This window comes from Panthera onca, chromosome B4 (genome assembly GCF_046562875.1).
Source record: "Panthera onca isolate mPanOnc1 chromosome B4, mPanOnc1 haplotype 2, whole genome shotgun sequence".
NCBI lineage: Eukaryota > Metazoa > Chordata > Mammalia > Carnivora > Felidae > Panthera > Panthera onca.
Window position 1 is genome coordinate 59,656,507 of NC_138345.1, and position 20,477 is coordinate 59,676,983.

The 20,477-nt window shown below is 39.7% G+C and overlaps 1 protein-coding gene across 4 annotated transcripts in view; it reads right to left on the bottom strand.

Annotated features, from left to right (window-relative positions):
- Nucleotides 1–20,477, bottom strand: part of ITPR2 (inositol 1,4,5-trisphosphate receptor type 2) — a 489,660-nt gene that overhangs the window by 391,302 nt on the left and 77,881 nt on the right. For 3 of the 4 annotated variants that reach the window (XR_009617392.3, XM_060658096.3, XM_060658095.3), the window contains exons 3-4: nt 938–1,053; nt 61–147 (exon numbers count right to left, since the gene is read on the bottom strand). Coding sequence is in view for 3 of the 4 variants with exons in the window: in XM_060658096.3 (XP_060514079.3) it covers nt 61–147; nt 938–1,053 (203 nt within the window). In the remaining variant the exon portion in view is untranslated. Of the gene's footprint in view, nt 1–60; nt 148–937; nt 1,054–20,190; nt 20,283–20,477 lie in introns of all 4 variants that reach the window. The other variant, XM_060658097.3, reaches the window with a different exon arrangement.

Sequence of the window (20,477 nt, forward strand, 5' to 3'; positions counted from 1 at the left end):
ACAGACACAAATTACCCATAAAATATTCACCTTTTTTTTAAAGAAAGTAAATAGACTTACTTGTATAACATTACTGTACTTCACAATTTCTCCCAACAGTTTCTTATTCTCTGATTCATTTTGTTTTTGTTCCAGTTCTGCAGCATGCTGGAAAATGGTTAGCAAATATTCATCGTGGAAACATAGTAAACAGAGTACAATAGTTGACAAAGAAACAAGGGTCATTTTAGGAACAAAGACGATAACCATGAATGAATTAGGCTGATTGCTCTACTCTTAGTGCTGGGGGCAGGGAACCAACAATTAAATGATTATAATATAGTATGATCATTCTCTCATGGTAATGCTGAAACGTGGCCAAAAATATCTTGGGATGCTTCTATGTTGGAAATTTCAGAAAAGTACCAGGCTCTTTGGTCTTCTACAATCAGCTTCAGAAGGAATATTGTTAGACAAACCAAGCAGAATATAGAAACAGTAGGTGAATTTCAAAAGTCTCAAAATAGTTTCAATTTCAAAAGTAACAGGAATTTTAATAACACACAATTTAAGTTCTACCAAATTTACATTCAGCCCAAACCAGAAGCAACAGACTTTCAGTTCTTTTTCTAGTCTTTCAGGAAAAAAATTAGGTACGATGCCAAGTAAAATATAACTGGATCTGATACTCCTACAGAGATTCTGAATGGTTTCCAGTTTGATGTGAATCTTTGAATTAGTCTGGCACACCCTAAAAAATAGCAGGAATATATTAGCTACATGCCAGGAAATCAGTGGTCACACCCTATAACTTAAGTCTCTTCCACTTTCAGTGTGCTGCTACCTCTATTCTAAAATCTCTGTGCATTAAGTGAAATCACTAAGATACAAAACAGATCACTTGTTATTGCTGTTCTTGGTCTAGCCTCAGCCAGACAAATGGCAACCTGGCCCTTACCTGTAATTTCTTCAGCAAGGCTGCCTCTGTGTGGTTCCCCTGTTTGGCTTGCTTAGCTTTCCAATATTGTTTCTGGGCAGAATATCGGTTCATAGGGCACACCTTAAAGAGGCAGTCTATGACAAAGCAACAAACAAAAACACTGTAACTAAGGCAACCAGCATTTCTTAGATTTTCCTTTGAGCCTAGCATTGGAATCTTGCAATCCCTGAGTAGAAAGATTAAGCCTATCTCCCAATCAACTCAAACTCCCCCTATAATATTCTTTCTAAATAATTATTTAGACTGTTAAAATACCTTCTTCTTCATTAGTTTTGGTTTTTTAAAGGGCACCATAGCTAGCGTGATTTATTTAAAAACCAAGTCAATGTAATCATTACATTATAAGATACTTCTTAATTATAATGGGGTACCTGGTGTTAGAAAGTGAAGAGAATGAGATTAGTGATTTTCACTGCCTTACCTGACCTTGCACCATTAATTATTCATTCATGGTATGTATCTTTGACAGCCAAAGTGATGCAAGAAGTAGAAACAATCAATAACAACAAAACCCATTTCAGTCATCCATTCCCCAAGTTTCCACATACCTGGGGTGAACATGGCATGGAACTCTGAGACGCAGTGTGTTATAAGGGAAAAACAAAGCAAAAACAAACAACAACAACAAAAAAACTAAACCAGGATTATAGTTCTAACTTGACTACTAAATATCAAGATAGGATATCATAGTGGAATAATATAGCTGGTGACATCTCAGAGCCAAAAAGCTAAACATATTTTTTTCTTTTTAATGAGGAAATTGGAAATTTGAGTAAACCATTCTTCCATCACTAGTGATTTTGTATGTTTGTGAAATGGACTACAATCTACAATAAAGATCAACTCCCAAATTCTATGATAAAGGAGTAGTGATACAGAAAATCCAAACATTACCTTCATTTTTTTCACAAAAAATTGTATTAACTCAATATGACAAATGTACTTTATTTTGGTTGATGTGTTAATATTTAAGGTCACTCTCATTTTTTAAATATGTATCACAAAAATAAAATTCTGTCAACTCAAATACCTACTTTAGCTACATTCTTGACTATATATATACTCATTCTATTATTCTCTATTAAAATAATTATAAAATTGGCCATACAGAGAAAGACAGATACCATATGTGTTCACTCTTATGTGGATCCTGAGAAACTTAACAGGAACCCATGGGGGAGGGGAAGGAAAAAAAAAAAAAGAGGTAAGAGTGGGAGAGAGCCAAAGCATAAGAGACTCTTAAAAACTGAGAACAAACTGAGGGCTGACGGGGGGTGGGAGGGAGGGAAGGGTGGGTGATGGGTATTGAGGAGGGCACCTTTTGGGATGAGCACTGGGTGTTGTATGGAAACCAATTTAACAATAAATTTCATATATTTAAAAAAATAAAATAAAATAATTATAAAATTAAATAATGGACTTGATCTCTTTTCAAATCTCTCTTATAGTTCTACTGGCATAAATTATCAAGAAATATGACTGTAGGATGGAAACCAATTTGACAGTAAATTTCATATATTAAAAAATAAATAAAAAAATTAAAAAAATAAAAAAAAAAAAGAAATATGACTGTAGGTAGGGGCGCCTGGGTGGTTCAGTTGGTTAAGCATCCAACTCCTGATTTCGGCTCAGGTCATGATCTCACAAAGGTTTGTGGGATAGAGTCCCACATCAGGCTCCATACTGAAAGTGGGGCTGCTTGGGATTCTCTCTCTCTCTCTCTCTCTCTCTCTCTCTCTCTGTCTCTCAAAATAAATAAATAAACATTAAAACATAATGACTTTTTCTAGAGCTTTTAATCATAAACACAAATTCTACTGATTGTCCTCACCTTCCATATACAAACAGGCTACAGAAAACTAATTGTTAATTTTCTCGTGTAAAAGTTACTGATGTGGATGAGGAAATATCTTATACATAACAGGAAACAGACACCTTCTAAAAGGCACCACTAAAAGTAGGCTGAGAGACCATCACAATTACAGTATGATACAGATATTACCACTTGGTACATGTGTATGAACACCAAATAACTAGACCTGAAAACTGTTTCCCTTGGCAACATATTTTATAAGCCCTAAAAATATATTCTCCACATATTTGTAACTACAAAGAGAATATACAATTTTTTTCAAGCACCAGTATGGAGGCTGTTCACAGTTACCACAAAAACAATGTTCCCAATTTAATGCAGCAGACTATTCGGACTATCCTGTAGTAGGCAAGTGACTGAATTCTACATTGTCTTTTACAATGTAGACACAAATCCATATTCAAGTGGAACTGACTCCATAATCTGCAGTCTGTACTTCTGATTCCACCCATGCATGAAAAGAGAAAAATTATGTTCCTCTCCATTACTTCAGATTCCTAATTAAGTTCATTAGGAAATGGTCCTCTGAGTGAAAAAAATATTTTCACTAAATTCTAGATCACTTCAGTAGCATTCCTAATTAGCGGTATCTTTGGGTAATTAGCAAACAGACTGTGTGTGCCGTGGTCCTGATTGTTGTGGCTGAGGTTATTGTGAAATGAAGCCAAACATTCAGCCAAACCATGTTTACTGGTCTGCCTGTGTTGCTAGGTGCTAAGAATCAGGTCCTGTCCCCAAACATTCACAGTCTCGTGGATGAGACAGGCGTCTACCATGTGTTGGAAGTTTCACAATGGAGCTCAAGAGAAGGTACCATGAGGCACAAAGTTGCACGTGGCCAACCTCACCAAGGAGGTCAGGACAGTCCACCCAAAGGAGAAGACGCAAGGCATGGTTGAAAGAACCAACATCAATTCAGCACAGCGGCAAGAGGGCTCAAATGCACGGGTGTGGGGGGCATGCCAAACAGAGCCAACTGCCAGTACAAAGACAGAGAAGGAGAGTGCCAAAGGACCTGCTAAGTATACAGGAAAACCACAGCCCAGGCTGTGAAATGAGAATGGAGCGTTTGGTGAAGTCATGGTCTGTGGAGTCCTATGTGCTGGATGAGGAGAATGGACTTTATCCCCTGGAAAATGTCAAACTCTTACAGGATTTTAAGCTCTTACAGCATGTGAAAGATGATGTGAACAAGAGGCGAGGAGACCAGCAGAAAGCTCCCTGCCAGCGCTCTGGGAGCCAGCAAGGATCTGAATTTGGGCTGCATGGTAGCTGGGGGATAGCCACAGCTTCAGAGAAAGCAGCAGAAGCAACAAGCTTAATAACCTATGAGATGTGGGGTGGGGAGAGGTGAGAAGGAGAGAAAGTGAAGGTGGCCAGATGAACGAGCTGCCACCCACTGTGTCTGAGATGCAACTTCAAACGCTCTGATTTCCGAAGCTCTTTCCTCTTTCAGGGCTTTGGTTCCGTGGTCATCCTCAGCAGCCTCCCACGGATCACATCTCATTTCATACTACAGTAAATAAATAACCAATCTGTTTCTGTGTGGGAACTAGTATCTCAGGACTATTTTGGTTGATGGGAAAGAATGTAGGGCATACACAGACTTCTGTACAAATGCTTTTCTTGTTGATGGTGGTGATAGTGATCGTGATGGGTGTGTGTGTGTGTGTGTGTGTGTTTAATTCTCTCTTCCTCTTTTAGGAAACATAAAAAATCTACTGGTCTTGGGCTAGTCACATATTTTGTCCGATTCTAAATTGATTGCATAATAAAAGTGTTAATGATATGTGCCACACCTAATTCACAGGACTGCTGAGAGTCACAGAAAGAAAATCCGTGTGAAAGCACTCTGTGAATTTTAAAGCCTTCTTATAAATGTAAGATATTATTATTAATATTGCTTCATTGCTTCATTCATTCAGCAACAGCTTCGCCGAGATTAAGAGATGACTAAACCCTCACAGAGCTCCCAGCAAAGAGCAACAAGAAGTACAGGTCTCGGACTAAACCTGAACACAAACCAGAAATGCTCAACTCACAAGTGTATGCACCTGTGGTTTAAGAGCTGCCACAGTGTGTGATTGTATAAAATCCTTGAACTCCCTGAAATAGGACGGCAGTGAGCAGAGGAGGTAACCCGTATTATCATGCAATGCCTCTTAACGTATGCAGGTATAAGCCCTACCACCAGCAAGGGCGGAGCCTTTGAACAGACCTCCCACACTCTTCCTCCTCCAGGATAGGAATCCCGCTATTTCAGAGCCGCCCTCTCTCATCTGCCCCCTCCACACCCTGCCCTCTAGTATTCCTTGGTCTGCTCATTCTCTAAATTCAAACGTACATAAGAAAAAGTTTTCTGGGGGTTTTCCAATTAAAAAGTGGCTCAGTGTCGTTTGGGAATTAGTTGACAACATTCACTTCAGCATTTCGAGACTCAAGGAATAATTTTTAAAAGGGAAAGTTTTGCCTCATGGAGCAAACACTAAAAGCACAAATAAAAGGAAGTCATCTGAGTTAAATTTTTTAAGAAGCTTAACCTGAAGACCTAAGGCCAATAATTTTGCAAAATTATACAGTTCAGGAAACGTTAGTATTCCAACAAATCATGATATATTCAGTTAGGCAATATTATAAGGACAATGCCTTAGAATTAGAACTTTTTTTTTTTTTTACAACTCTGGAAGAAGGAAATTAAACACCCCAGAAGTGTTCACTTTAAACTGAAAGATCCGGGGGCACCTGGGTGGCTCGGTCGGTTAAACGTCTGACTTCGGCTCAGGTCATGGTCTCACGGTCTGTGAGTTCGAGACCCGAGTCGGGCTCTGTGCTGACAGCTCAGAGCCTGGAGCCTGTTTCAGATTCTGTGTCTCCCTCTCTCTCTGCCCCTCCCCTGTTCATGCTCTGTCTCTCTCTGTCTCAAAAATAAATAAACGTTAAAAAAAAAATTAAAAAAAAAATAAACTGAAAGATCCGGCAGCATTAGGATGCTTATAAATTCTAGCGGTTTCTCCACTACAAAATATGGAAGCCATTCAAAGCATGGAGCACATAACGTGGATACCAAAAAAGTAACTTTCCCACACGATTCCACGTAAATCTTGCAGGAAAACGGTCTAAACCTCCACTTACAACACCTATCTAAATAGCTTTGAAATGTTTTGCTTTGTACCTGTAAAAGCACTTTCTAAAATATTGGTACCTAAGGCAGTTTCTGCACCCGCCAGAAACTATCTATAGTACTCCATTTGGGGCTCCTAAAGGCAAAGTTTAAGTTATGTAATGGCCAGCAACTTCCTTTGGTAATAGTGGAAAGAAAACTTTGTTTCATTTCTCTTCCCTCTGAAACATGTTGTAAGATTTAAATGACGCAAGACATATTAAACCATCAGCAAATGCCTATCACAAAGCAGGCATTCAACAAATGGCTCTTTCATGGCAGCTTGTAAAATTACCTCATACTGATTACAGGGAACATGGTTGCCAAGGGGTTTATTATTTCCACGTGGAGAAAGGTGGGGAGGGAGGGCTCTAGAGCTTTCCTTTTTCTCTTTATGATATAAACAGGATGCAACAGAGTGCAATGAATATTATGGGACCTGCCCAATGATAAAATTGAAAGTAGTAAGAAAACTCTCCCTAGGGTACAGGAGAGGCACACAAGGGGCCATTGGACGCTAGTAATTAGAATTCAGAGTTGGTCGGAAGACAGGTACACATTCATTAGCTGAAAATTTAACTATAGCTTTCTTTTGTCTTTCAGTTTCTCTTACAATGTTAGAAAATTGTAACAGTGTTTGTACAAAATTATGTGTTTGTATAAATACAGTGTTTGTACAAAATTATGCTTAGAGTGTGTTTTTAAAAGGAGTGTTGTTTTGTTTTGCTTAGGAGTGGGAAATTTCAAACCAAGCATCTACCTCCCTTGATCATGGCCTAACCCAAGTGTAGAGAAGGTATGTAAGAGAGAAAGTATACTCTAGAACGTTAGGAAGGCCAGAGAAAATTTATTAGAGGTGTTAGCAAACATTAAAGTTTATCGCAATACCTGGATGGACAACCATGAAAATGCAGAATAACTTCCTCTAGGCAAAAGTCAGCTATTTTACTGCTGAAGAGAGAGAGAGACAGCCTTTTGAAGTTGAAGGCTTGTACACTGCTGAAATGTCAGTACTCCAAGGGGCTTCAGATAAAATCTGACCTTTTCCTTCTCTCAGATAAAGAAGCAAAAACTCAGAGTGATTTACCTAGGTCATTCATGATAAAATGTCTAGATCAAAATAAATTATAAATGTGAACAAGTTCGCCCACACTTTGTACACTATACAGAGTCCTAAACATCGGTGGTAAAGATTATTTGAGACACTGAGAGTTAACCTGGATTGTTTCTCCCCAATCCCAGAGAGGGAAACTGAGCAAACTGTAATGAGCAAACCAAGTGTGGTCTCACCATCCCTACCACCAAGAGGCCAAACAGTCACCAGGGAAGGCGTCCAAGCATCCTATGTGTGGTTGAACACACATCCTAAGGTTTTTCTTAAGACTACAAAGTTGGTAAGGAATCAAGCTGGAATTTGGAGACCATCTGAACCCAATTCAATGTCTGTCTCACCGTGTGATGACACCATTCAGTAGCAGGTTTGTCATACAGAGGCAAAATTTGTCTCACTTGAAAAGCTGTTATAATTGTACACATACACTTTGAAGCCAATTAGAACAAATCTAATCTGGGGTGCCTGGGTGGCTCAGTCTGGTAAGCATCCGACTTCGGCTCAGGTCATGATCTCACGGTTCGTGAGTTTGAGCCCTGCATCAGGCTCTGTGCTGATGGCTCAGAGCCTGGAGCCTGTTTCGGATTCTGTGTCTCCCTCTCTCTCTGCCCCTCCCCAACTCGTGCTCTGTCTCTCTCTGTCTCTCAAAAATGAATAAACGTTAAAAAAATTTAAAAAGAAAAAGAACAAATCTAATATGGCTTCAACACAATAGCCCTAAGTATGTGAAGACAGAATCCATCTGACATCTCTAGCTCATCTTTGGTTTAATTATTACATACAATGTCCTCAAAAAATTCCATTCTTATTACCAAATGCTAAGAATACTTCTTCACAATAGATGTGATTCCAGCCAATTAAAGGTTGACTTGTTAAAGCATTTATTAATGTATTTAGCAAGTATGTGCAGTGGTCAGAGAGTGAGATGTGTCTCAGTCTCCTTCTTACCGCAGTCTTACAACATAATACAATGTCTAGAGAAATGTTATGAAGATATATAAGTATGTTTACAACAGTTGTAATACTTCAAAAGAAACTAATGAACACGGAAATATGCCATCTAGGCATATGTAATTAAATAATTGTTAAAACATCAATAGGGATGTTAGCCTCAAAAACATTAATCACTTGATTCATACATTAATGGGTAAATACACAAAAACAAATGAAACTGCTAAGTTGCTTCATTTGGAGTGGGGAAAAAATAAAATTCAAATGCATCAATGCTAACTTTCGTTCTAGTCAAGGCTTAAATTTTAACACTAAGTAAACCATTATACTACAAATAAGTGGAATTTCTATCAGAATATCATAATGTTTAATTTTAAATCAATTATCCCATTCTCAAAGTGTCATATTAACACTGATAATCAAGACTGTCAAAAACAGACTGACTCAGAAATCTAAATGCAAGTTTATGAACCGAATTACACGAATATTAAGTCTGAAAAAAAACAGAAGTGAATTTATACATACATAAATGTGTGTATATGTATATGCAAATAGAATACAAATAGATATATACAATAGTTTTATATATAAAGTTTTATATGTTTATTTGTATTATTATTTATGTGTATATTTCTATAGTACCTCTTATATATCAGAGGTTATCTCATATGTTTCCTCATTTAATTCTCCTAATTCTCCTAATTAGCTATTGGTTCCCAATCTGCATCATCTGAAAATCTGATAAACTTTCTTGTATATTCTTCCCAGCCATTGGTAATGACAAAGATGACTTCCTCACGCCTGTAGGGATGCTTGGGTGGCTCAGTCGGTTAAGCACCTGACTCTTGATTTAGGCTCAGGTCATTATCTCATGGTTCATGGGATCGAGCCCCACATGGGGCTCTGCGTTGACAGTGAGGAGCCTGCTTGAGAGTCTCTCTCTCCATCTCTCTCTCTCTCTCTCTGCCCCTGCTCTCTCTCTCTCTCTCTCAAAATAAATAGATAAACTTAAAAAAAAATAATCATAAGGTTTATTTATTTATTTTGAGAGAGAGAGAGAGAGAGCACCCCTGCGTGCACATGCAAGCATGGGGGGGGGCAGAGAGTGAATCCAGAGCAGGTTCGACACTGTCAGCACAGAGCCCTATGCAGGGCTCATCTCACCACCGTGAGATCAGGCCCTGAGTCAAAATCAAGAGTCAGATGCTTAACTGACTGAGCCACCCAGGCACCCCTAATTCTCCTAAAAACCTTTTGAGGTAAACATTAGTTTTATGAATGAAGAAAAACTTGGCACATTTTAGGTGTCTATCCTCAAGTCTCAAAACTAGTTTTTAGACTTAATCCACACCAATCTGTCTCCAAAGCCCACCACAATGTAACAGAAGGCACTCTGTATTTCTCCAAACACAAAATATGATAGTCTAGCTTTCCCTGGTTCCATATTCCAAGAGATACTGAACTTCTAGAAGTACCAAAAAAATTATTTTAAAAAAAGATGAAAGAATTTGCTTGCTGTTTGTTGTCTAGGTACTGAATTAACTGCTATTCTCATATGGAAAAACCTAAAACAAAATCAGTTCATTGTACTAGGTCTTTTGTGGGCAGTGATTTGTCCATATGAACAAACAGATGGAGTCCTAGTCATCATTATCATTGCTGATTTATGCCCAAGTGAGACCAACTTTCTATTGATTACTACCATGATAAAAGCATCTACTTCTATAGACAATTTAGGAGACAAGAATGGACAATAAGTTTACAACAGTGTTTTACAAACTGTAATTGTGCAAACCAGGTTTGAAATCAATTTATATGGCTTCAATCAGCTCTTTTTGAATGAAGTGAGATGGAATGGAACAGGAAGGGAACAGGAAGGGAACGGGAAGGGAGGGGAACAGGAAGGCAAGGGAACAGGAAGGGAAGGGAAGGGAAGGGAAGGGAAGGGAAGGGAAGGGAAGGGAAGGGAAAGGAAGGGAAAGGAAGGGAAAGGAAGGGAAAGGAAGGGAAAGGAAGGGAAAGGAACGGGAAGGGAAGCGAACAGAAGGGAAGGGAGGGAAGGGAAGGGAAGAGGAGGGGAAAGGAAGGGAAGGGAAGGGAAGGGAAGGGAAGGGAAGGGAAGGGAAGGGAAGGGAAGGGAAGGACACTGTAAATAGCAAGTATTCTTTTGAGGAACTTGTTTCTGTTGTGTGTGTGTGTGTACGTGTGTGTGAGTGTGTGTGTGTGTGTGTGCGCACGTGTATGTGCTGGCTTACAATGTAAAATGTATTTCTCACTGACAGATGCAACAAAAAGTATTTTTTTTCTTTTTTTTTTTCTTTTTTTTTTCAATATGTGAAATTTATTGTCAAATTGGTTTCCATACAACACCCAGTGCTCATCCCAAAAGGTGCCCTCCTCAGTACCCATCACCATCACCCACCCTCCCATCCCTCCCACCCCCCATCAACCCTCAGTTCTCAGTTTTTAAGAGAGAGAGACTTTTTTTTAAAGGGACATATGCTTTTAAAAGTTCCAAATTAGATGGAGTATTTGAGTGACACTGAAGTTCTCATGATCTTTATTCTTTGAACTTCTGCTGTTCAATAAAATAGCACTGGTGTTCAAACTTTGTAGGTGCATCAACATGTTATTAGTTGTGCCTTTTATTTTGAAGCTCGAGCAAACTGTTTTGCTCAACTCTATCTTCATTTAGTTTTTTTTTTCAATATATGAAATTTATTGTCAAATTGGTTTCCATACAACACCCAGTGCTCATCCCAAAAGGTGCCCTCCTCGATACCCATCACCCACCCTTCCTTCCCTCCCACCCCCCATCAACCCTCAGTTTGTTCTCAGTTTTGAAGAGTCTCTTATGCTTTGGCTCTCTCCCACTCTAACTTCTTTTTTTTTTTTTTTGTCCTTCCCCTCCCCCATGGGTTTCTGTTAAGTTTCTCAGGATCCACATAAGAGTGAAAACATATGGTATCTGCCTTTCTCTGTATGGCTTATTTCACTTAGCATCACACTCTCCAGTTCCATCCACGTTGCTACAAAGGGCCGTATTTCATTCTTTCTCATTGCCACGTAGTACTCCATTGTGTATATAAACCACAATTTCTTTATCCATTCATCAGTTGATGGACATTTAGGCTCTTTCCATAATTTGGCTATTGTTGAGAGTGCTGCTATAAACATAGGGGTACAAGTGCCCCTATGCATCAGTACTCCTGTATCCCTTGGGTAAATTCCTAGCAGTGCTATTGCTGGGTCATAGGGTAGGTCTATTTTTAATTTAACAAAAAGTATTTAAAGTCAATATTCTAAAGGAGTACATATGTGCACAAGTTAAAGTTAACAACTGAAAATTCAAAAATATATATATTATATATATACAAATGCATTATATTTGTATCCATATGCATTCTATAAATACAAATTACATGTATACATATTATATAAGTTAATACAAATGTATAATATCTACATTGTATAGATATATGATGTACTTATAATGAATATATTGTATATATAATAAGGAGAGAGACAGACAGAAAGAAATCCTGTGGTCAAGAGGAGAGGAGACCACCAAAGGAATGTTTTTTTGCTCTATGAATGGCTTCTGAAATCCACAAAAACTATCCTTTTATTAATTGCCATTTCAAATTTTTATATAAGCAATTACAACAGGCAGATGCCCCTGTCTTCCTCTTTTTTACCTCCACTCTGCTTAACCTCTGCCTTTACTAGAGCACCTATCCTGTATTAGTTACTATGTTTGCATCTAACCGCATTCAGCGCCTATTATCTGGTATATGGAAAATGCTCAGAATCTGTAGAAGGAAACTCCTGCCAAGATACCAGAGAAACAACCATTAGAATCTATTCTTTCTGTTCTGAAAGGTTTAACGGTCTTTTTTGTCTCGTATTAACATGCAAATACCTGAGAAGAGAACAGCTAAGATCTTGGCTCTCAGTTTAGGGCTGGAGCCTGATAGCTACCTGAGGTTGAGGTGGATTGATGCTACAGGCTTGAGGAAGGCACCTTTGTCATTACCAATGGCTGGGAAGAATATACAGGAAAGTTTATCAGATTTTCAGATGATGCAGATTGGGAAGCAATAGCTAGTTTGACAGATAGAAATCTAGATTTTATCATCTCTACAAGGGCAAACATCAACACAATTAAACTGTAAACAAGCCTAAGTATAAAGTTTTGCATTTATGTTCAAAAACCTTCAACTGCTTAAGTGCATGATAGAAGGGAGCCAAAGCATTATTAGCAGGAAAAAAAAACAAAAAACAAACAAAGCCCTAGACCTGAGGCTTCAGTTCAAGAATATAATTACAGTGACCATACATCCCCACCCAAGACAACTCTGGTTTATGCCTGTTGCCTGAGCCTAATTATTAATTGTGTGCCCTTGCACTCTCAAAGTGTCCTGATAGCTTAGTGCCTGATAGCAAAGTGTCTCAAAGCTTACATGATAAAGTATATGATCAATCCAAATACAGCAAATGAACACGGTGATGTAGCGGCTGAAAGCTGATGCAGCCATTTTAAGCTGACTTACAGACGAATGGGATTGCAACCAGAGGAAGTAGGAACATTGTTGGGCTCAATTGTACTCAGACAGAATATTAGGCTGAATTATAGATGCCACTTAAAATGTGTAACAAATTACCTGTATCCAAAGTTAGGCAAATGGGAAGGCAAGCAAAATACAGAAGTCATGTCCTCTGAGGACAATAGTAGGAACTAGGAAATGTTGTCTAAGAGAGAAAACAAAGAGTAGGCATAATCTCACTTTTACAGCTGATGGTCTACATGTAAAAGAAGGAAGATCTTTTTCTCCATATTGATCCAGAACCAAAGCAAAATTTCTAAATGTGTAAGTATATTTATAAGTGTAGGGAGGCACGCCTGGGTGGCTAAGTTGGTTAAGCCTCCAGCTCCTGATTCTGTCTCAGGTCATGATCTCTTGGTTCGTGAAATCGAGCTCCGCGTGGGGCTCTGCGCTGACAGAGTCTGCTTGGGATTCTCTGTCTCCCTCTCTCTCTGACTCTATCCTGATCTTGCTCTCTCTAGCTCTCTCTCAAAATAAATAAATAAACATTTTTTTAAAAAGTAAGTGTAAGGAAAATATTGCTAGCAATCAGAAAAGTCTAAAAAACACAAATTAATCATAGGCATGTAAACTTTTATAATAACGTCCAGGCAGAGGCAGATGAGAAATGCTACAGAAGAGATCTTGCATCAGGAGGGATCCCCTTCCAAATACTACCTTCTGTTTAATATGATGGCAATTGTGGCAGGGGTGACTGGCATGAAAGGGTAGGGTTCATGTCCAGTATTTATGGATAAAAATCCTGGACCTCTCACTTTGCTCAGCTACGTTTATCACACCATGGTTTTGTTGGGCTTCTCCCTATTACAGAGGCCAGGAAATTCTGGCCCTGGATCCTGTAAGTCATGTACTAAATATCTGTCAGTATTAGGGTAAAATGCTCCAAGTTAAAGCACTATATAAATATTCATTATTATTATTTCCAACTTTACATTCCAGATGTGTAAACACAGTTGTGTTTATATCTTGGAGTTCCAGAAGCATGATGTTTGTTGTGATAGTCTGTCACTTAAATATTTTAATTTGGTAAGGTACTCCCCGATTAAAAGAAGATGAACAAAGAACCAAAGGTAGAAGGAATGATGACCAAGAAATACCTCCTCCCCCAACACACACGTGTGCACGTGCGCACACACACACACACACACACTCACACACACCACTAGCAGTTAACATTCAATAACCGAGCACTATGGTAAGAGCTTCCCATGGATTTTTTCATCTTCATAGAAAAACTGGAGACAGGTGGTGCTACCATGCCCCCTCTACAGTGGAGCATGAAGTTAGGTGCTGCCCAGGATCACAGAGTTAGCAAATGGCAGAGCTACGATTCAAAGCCAAACACCTAACTTCAGGGTCTGTGCTTTTATACTCTGGAGATGGAAGGGACACACACAACCCAGCTATTTTGCTTGTCTGGAAGCTGGAATAGCAAAATATTGAAGAATTGGGAGGTTCGAGGAAAAGTGAGACTTCCAGAAAACAGGCTGGACATGAGAAGTCGGAAGCAAGAGATGAGCTATCACATTAGCTGATGCAGGAGGCAAGACAAGGGAACTAGAAGAAACACTTGTGGTGTTTCCTTCTCCCTGCATTTTTTTGTCTTCTCCTTTCATATCTATTTCTCCTTTTTCCACCATAACTTCAAGTGTGTGTGTTGTTCTCTTCCCCCATGTCTTAGGATCTCTCGTTCCATCTTTTTTGTTTGTTTGTTTTATCAAGTTCTTTCCTTTTCCTAATCATTTTCTTCCTTTTTACTCTCTTATTTCACTCTTTCCTTCTTACTCTCTTATTTCACTCTTTCTCCAATTATTTCCTTTATTTCTTCTCTGAACTTTCTCATTACTCCTCTTTTCTTCCTTTCTCCCTTGCATGATTATAAAATTGTGCTTAAAATGTACTAGATTTTGTTCAGATAAGATTATATCTTTTGAATTTCAAATAAAAATCTAGATGAATTGAACATTTCTTATCAAAATTGAATTTAAGGGGCACCTGGGTGGCTCAGTCAGTTAAGTGTCCAACTCTGGGCCAGGTCATGATCTCACAGTTTGTGAGTTCAAGCCCCCCATCAGGCTCTGCACTGACAGCTCCGAGCCTGGATCCTGCTTCAAATTCTGTGTCTCCCTTACTCTCTGCTTCTCCCCTGCTTATTCTGTCTCTCTCTCTCTCTCTCTCTCTCTCTCCCTCTCTCAAAAATAAATAAAATTTTTTAAAAATTTGAACTTAAAACTAAGTTGCAAAAGCATAACATACATCTACCAGTGGACTTGGATTCAGAATATAGAAAGTACTCTTACAACTCAATAAAGAACACATACAACCCAATAAAACATGAATAGACACCACAAAGGAAAGACATATGGAAGGCCAACAAGCACATGAAAAGATGCTCAACATCTCTGGTCATTAGGAAAATGCAAATTAACACCTCAGTTACAGGGGTGCCTGGGTGGCTCAGTCAGTTAAGTGTCCGACTCTTGGTTTTGGCTAAGGTCATGATCTCGAGTTTCATGAGATCAAGCCCCACGTTGGGACTGCATGGAGCCTGCTTAGGATTCTCTCTCTCCCTCTCTCTCTCTGCCCCTCCCCCACTCGTGCACTTTCCTGTGCTCTTTCAAAATAAATAAATAAACTTAAAAAAAATAAACAAAACCCCAATGCATATTACTACATGCCTGCTCAGAAGGCTACAATTAAAAAGAACAACAACACCACATGTGGGAGAGGATGTGGGGCAGCTGGACCCCCGATATCTGATGCACATATACATTCTTACCCTCATTTGTGAGATGAATGTAAAATAGTTCAAATACTTTGAAAAACATACTGGTAATTTCTTGAAAAGTTAAACATATACTTAAAATACCCCATTCCCAGGTATCTACTCAAGGGAATTAAAACATATGTCCACACAAAGCCTTGTATGCAATGCTCATCTCAGCATTATTCATAACATCCCAAAAAGTGGGGGGCAGGGGGGACAACCCAACTGTAAATGTAAATGTGATGGTATAACTCAACAATGGAATACTACTCAGCAAAAAACAAAAAACAAAAAAAACACAAAAAAAAACAAAAAACTTCTGATACATGCAACAGCACAGAGATGTCTCAAAAGCATCCTACTAAGTGAAAGAAGCTAGACACAAATTTCCATTTATCAGAAATTCTAGAAAAGGCAAAACTATAGCATCCAAAAGAAGATCAGGGGTCCCTTGCAAATGGGGTGGGGACAAAGAATGACTACAAAGAGAGGACACTTTTTGTGGTAATGGAAGACTGATTGTAGTGTTGGTTGCATGACTGTAGGCATGTACCAAAACTCACTGAACTGAGCCCTTAAAATGGGTGGATTTTATTGTAAGTAAATTATTGTACAATAAAACTAAAAAAAAAAAGTAAATAAATTACTGTATTTGTATATGGCTTTCAATCGCATACCTTTCCATGGATCGGTGGTTTCCCAAAAATATTCTTAAGATAAATGTTAAAGCAGGGGCGCCTGGGTGGCTCAGTCGGTTAAGCGTCCAACTTCAGCTCAGGTCATGATCTCACAGTCCGGTCCGTGGGTTCGAGCCCCGCATCGGGCTCTGTGCTGACAGCTCGGAGCCTGGAGCCTGCTTCGGATTCTGTGTCTCCCTCTCTCTCTACCCCTCCCCTGCTCATACTCTGTCTCTCTCTGTCTCAAAAATAAATAAAAACATTAAAAAAAAAGTTTAAGATAAATGTTAAAGGAATAGTAAGAACTCCTTTTTGTTGTTTGCATTCTGGTTTGCTGGGTACGGCAGCAAGAAGACGGGGGTGACTTGTTTGCTACCATAACAGGATTTAGCTGGCTTCCCCGCACATGGCCGCTCTCAAAAATATTTGATGATTGACTGATAAGGCACACCCAGTCTTGCAGCAGATAGATCTGGTTAAGCCTAGTGAGACAAATTTTCCTAAACAAAGCACAAAGTAAAATTGAGCCTTGTTTCCAAAATTTAACTTTAACCTGGGGAAACGAATAGGCTAGAATACCTTCTCATATGTGAAAGTGAGGAATTCAGCTCAGACCACTGAGTCACGTCAAAAAAGACTTGGGAAGGCTGACACCGAACAAAGATGAGACTATCGAAGCATCCAGACTAAAGACTGAATTGAACTAAAGCACATCAAATATGTTAAAATCCAAGAGTTCACAGGTACAAAAAAGTACTGTGTGGTCAACTTTGAATGCTAGGGTACCAGCTTGTTACTTTAAAAACAAGGAAAAGAAAACCAGCGCATTAGAAAAGGAAGACAAAATAAGAGGAAGTTGACCCAGCACCAACACAGCCTATGCACAAAAGCATGCCTGTGCTACCCTACAAGGTGGAAGACAGAAGCCGCACAGCACGGTGTAATGTGATCTCAGTCCAGCAGAAACAAACAGATCCACAACGTGCTTTTCCATGCTTGATAAAAACCCTGGGAAGGTAAACGGGTAACAGTGGCTCTCCGTGCAGAGCGGCAATGGGCATTGCAGGAGGGAAATGATCTTCACCTTGTACTTTCCTGTTACTTTTGTAAAACATCTCAAACCAGTAAGTTTTTAAAGAAAAAAATGTTCATTTTTCCAAGAAAAGGATCAAATTTATCATGGACTATTTAATTGTGTGCTTCATTTAGTGCACACATGTTCTCTTCCATTCTTTTCCATGAACTCTGATGCAGTAGCACCCAACCACTCACCCACTAAGAAAATACGAGACAGGAAACGCACCCAGGCTGAGGAGGAGCAGGTTCCTGGTAAGGGAGGGAACAGGAGGCGTGCACATCCCAACCGCATGCCAGCTGTCCCTGAGGCCAAGGCAAGGCCCTCTCAGCCTGGGAGGGTCCAGCTGAACTGCATTTTATTTCTTTGAATCTCTAGTCATGCAGTTTAACAAGAGTGGTGAAGGACACAGTTAGGAAACTTCTCAAATGGTCACAGAACTGAAAAGAATGAGGACTCCACAGTCATTACAATGACTTTTCTAACTGCTAATAATTCTTATGTCTTTTGCCAGATAGGTTAGACTCTCTGTATTAATCAGTTTTATATCTATGCATATATGGTCATTTGTATGTCTACTTCTTTTGACAGGGACAGCTCAGAGCAGAAGATCTTGAAGAGTCAGGGTAAACGAAAGTACTGACACATTTTTAAGGCATTACAAAACAGAGAAGAGTCTTAATCTAGGCACCATGGACCCACAGTTTCCTGGAGGACCACAAATCCCCCAAAAGTGTAAGAAAAAATATAAGAAAAAGTGTGTGTGTTCACAGGGGCATTTTCTATCAGAGGGCCTATAGCTTTTATCACATTGTGAGAGGGGTGATGTAGACCCCTCAAAAACCTGTAGCAACCACTACAGTAAGGAAATGTACCAATGTAAATCATGTTAAGCTCCCCTGCTGGTAACTGTATAAACATAGTGAGTTATAGGCAGGCATGAGCTAAACTCTGCCTTGTTAATCAACAGAAGAAAGAGAAGATTGTTGCAAGATGCTGGAGAGGGAACAGAAAAAGGGAGTCAGTCCCAAGTGTGTGCTCAGGTAGAGAAGAATTCCTAGAGCAGGTCTGCAAGAAGCCACAGGAGCTCCCAGCATCAATGTAAGCAAGCGTGCCAGAGTGATGTGGAAAGACAGAAAGAACAAAATCACAACTCCACTTCTACCCAAGGGATATAACTGCTTTTGCCCACCAAAAGACACGTAAAGGATGTTTACAGCAGTATTATTCATCGTAGTCCCCAAACTGGAAACTACTCAAATGATCATCAATTAGAGAATGGATAAATTGTGATACGTTCATACAACGGAATCCTAAAACAGTAATGAAAAAGAACAAACTGCTCCTCACGCAACAACATAAATCACACAGGCAGAGTGCTGAACAGGCGCCTTGATTGCAAACTCGAGAGCCAGCCTTGTATGCATCCCCTCTCTTGTACCTCAAGTTCCACGTAATAAAATCCCTGTAAGGCCTACCTTTAAAATATATCTAGAATCTGATTTCTCACCGACTTCTCAGCCTAACTCAGACTGCCATAATTTCTCCCCTGGCTATGGCGAAATCCTCCTACCCCGTCTCCGTGTTTCCATGCCCGCCCCTCTGCCTGTTAACTAACTCTCCACACAGCAGCGGGAGTGAGTCTATTAAAACACAAGTCAGGTCCGGTCCGTTTCTGCTCAAACCCAGACACAGGCCCCTGGCCTCTGCCACCCCTGACAACCTTCCTGACTTCATTTGCTACCCTCGGGGCCACTCACTAGCTCACCCCAGTCCCCCCACCTGCGTGCTATTACGGACACTTACGCAGGACCTCTGACCTGGATGCTCCCTCTGCCTCTGCCTTTTCCCCATGATGTCTGCAGAGTTGACTCTCTCTCCTACTCAGGCCTCCGCTGGAACATCAGCAAGGCCCTCCCTGCCACTGCGAAAACAGCAACCCCTTCCAGCCACACTCTGTTATGTTGCTTTACCTTCCTACATTGCACAGCACCATGAGATGGGTGCCTGGCACTTAGCACTCAAAGGATGTTTCCTACATGAGTGAACACACACATGAATAACTGAGTAAAAGAAATGCATGATGTTAGTTACATTCATTCCTGGATGTTGAATAAAATCCCACAAACTTTGGTACAATCTACATTTTTTTTTGTCCTAAATATGAATTATTTTGACCGAATAGGAAGTATAGGACACAGTCACAGGAGCCTGCAGTTTACTGGGTCCGATTCATGAGATGCCTAAAAAGTATGAGAAAAGCAATAAAGCAAAAGGAAATATGTTCTTTCTTGAGTATCTTACCATCTCCTTGGCTTTATTAAGAAAGTGGTTACTTTCAAAAGGAAAATGTGAGTATGGAGAAAAATCATTTTCAGGCAAAATGTTATTCACTTATAAATTATCAGAATAAGTTGTCTGTGAAAATCAGGCAAAAGATGGTAGGTGCAACTTTTTTCAGCTACACTGTTTCGCAAGCAGGAAGAGATGTTTCCCAGGTAGCAGCATTATAAACGTTCTCAAGGGTCATAGAGGCCTATCCTGCCTGCAGATTAGCAACGGCTTTGCCAGAACAGGCGGGCTTTGATCTTATCCAGGAATGACGAACAACAGACCTCCCGCGCTCCCTGCCTGCTAGATGAAAACATGAGAGCATAAAGGAGCCTTGGTGCTTCTTTCCTTTTATCCCTGAACAAACACAGACACAAAGCAGATGTGACTTCACTAAATATGAGCTGGTTCCACTGATGCACAGTTTTGATTGCACTTCTAAGGATCACACATCGTGATGCTCCCACTCTGTGTGACTGAATCCAGGCAGAAGGTGAAAGCAATCCTCGGCACCACAGACATAAAAGTGTATTTGAGGCAGAAATTCTGGATAGGCTAATGATCCGGTAAATGGTACGGGATTATTTTTCGAGAGCCCAAAACTGCAAAGTTGAACTATCGGCTCGTTAGAACAATTGCTACCAAGACAGCTGACTCACACTGCTTGAAGAATCACCCGTGAGGGACTTGCCAGGGCTCGAGAAAGAATAAATGCCGTCACAAAATCTTCACTTAGAGAAGGTAGAGAAGTCTACAGGAAAAACACAAGTGAACCAAGCAAAAATTAAGAAATATTTGCTTTAAAAAGGGGGGGGGGGGGGGGGAATAACAATAATATGGCCATCGTAATGTTGTTTTGTGGAACACAATTAGAAAAAAGCATTTAGATGCTTCTACCTGAACTATACAAAAACAATCACACCCGGCTGTTTTTTTCACTCATAAT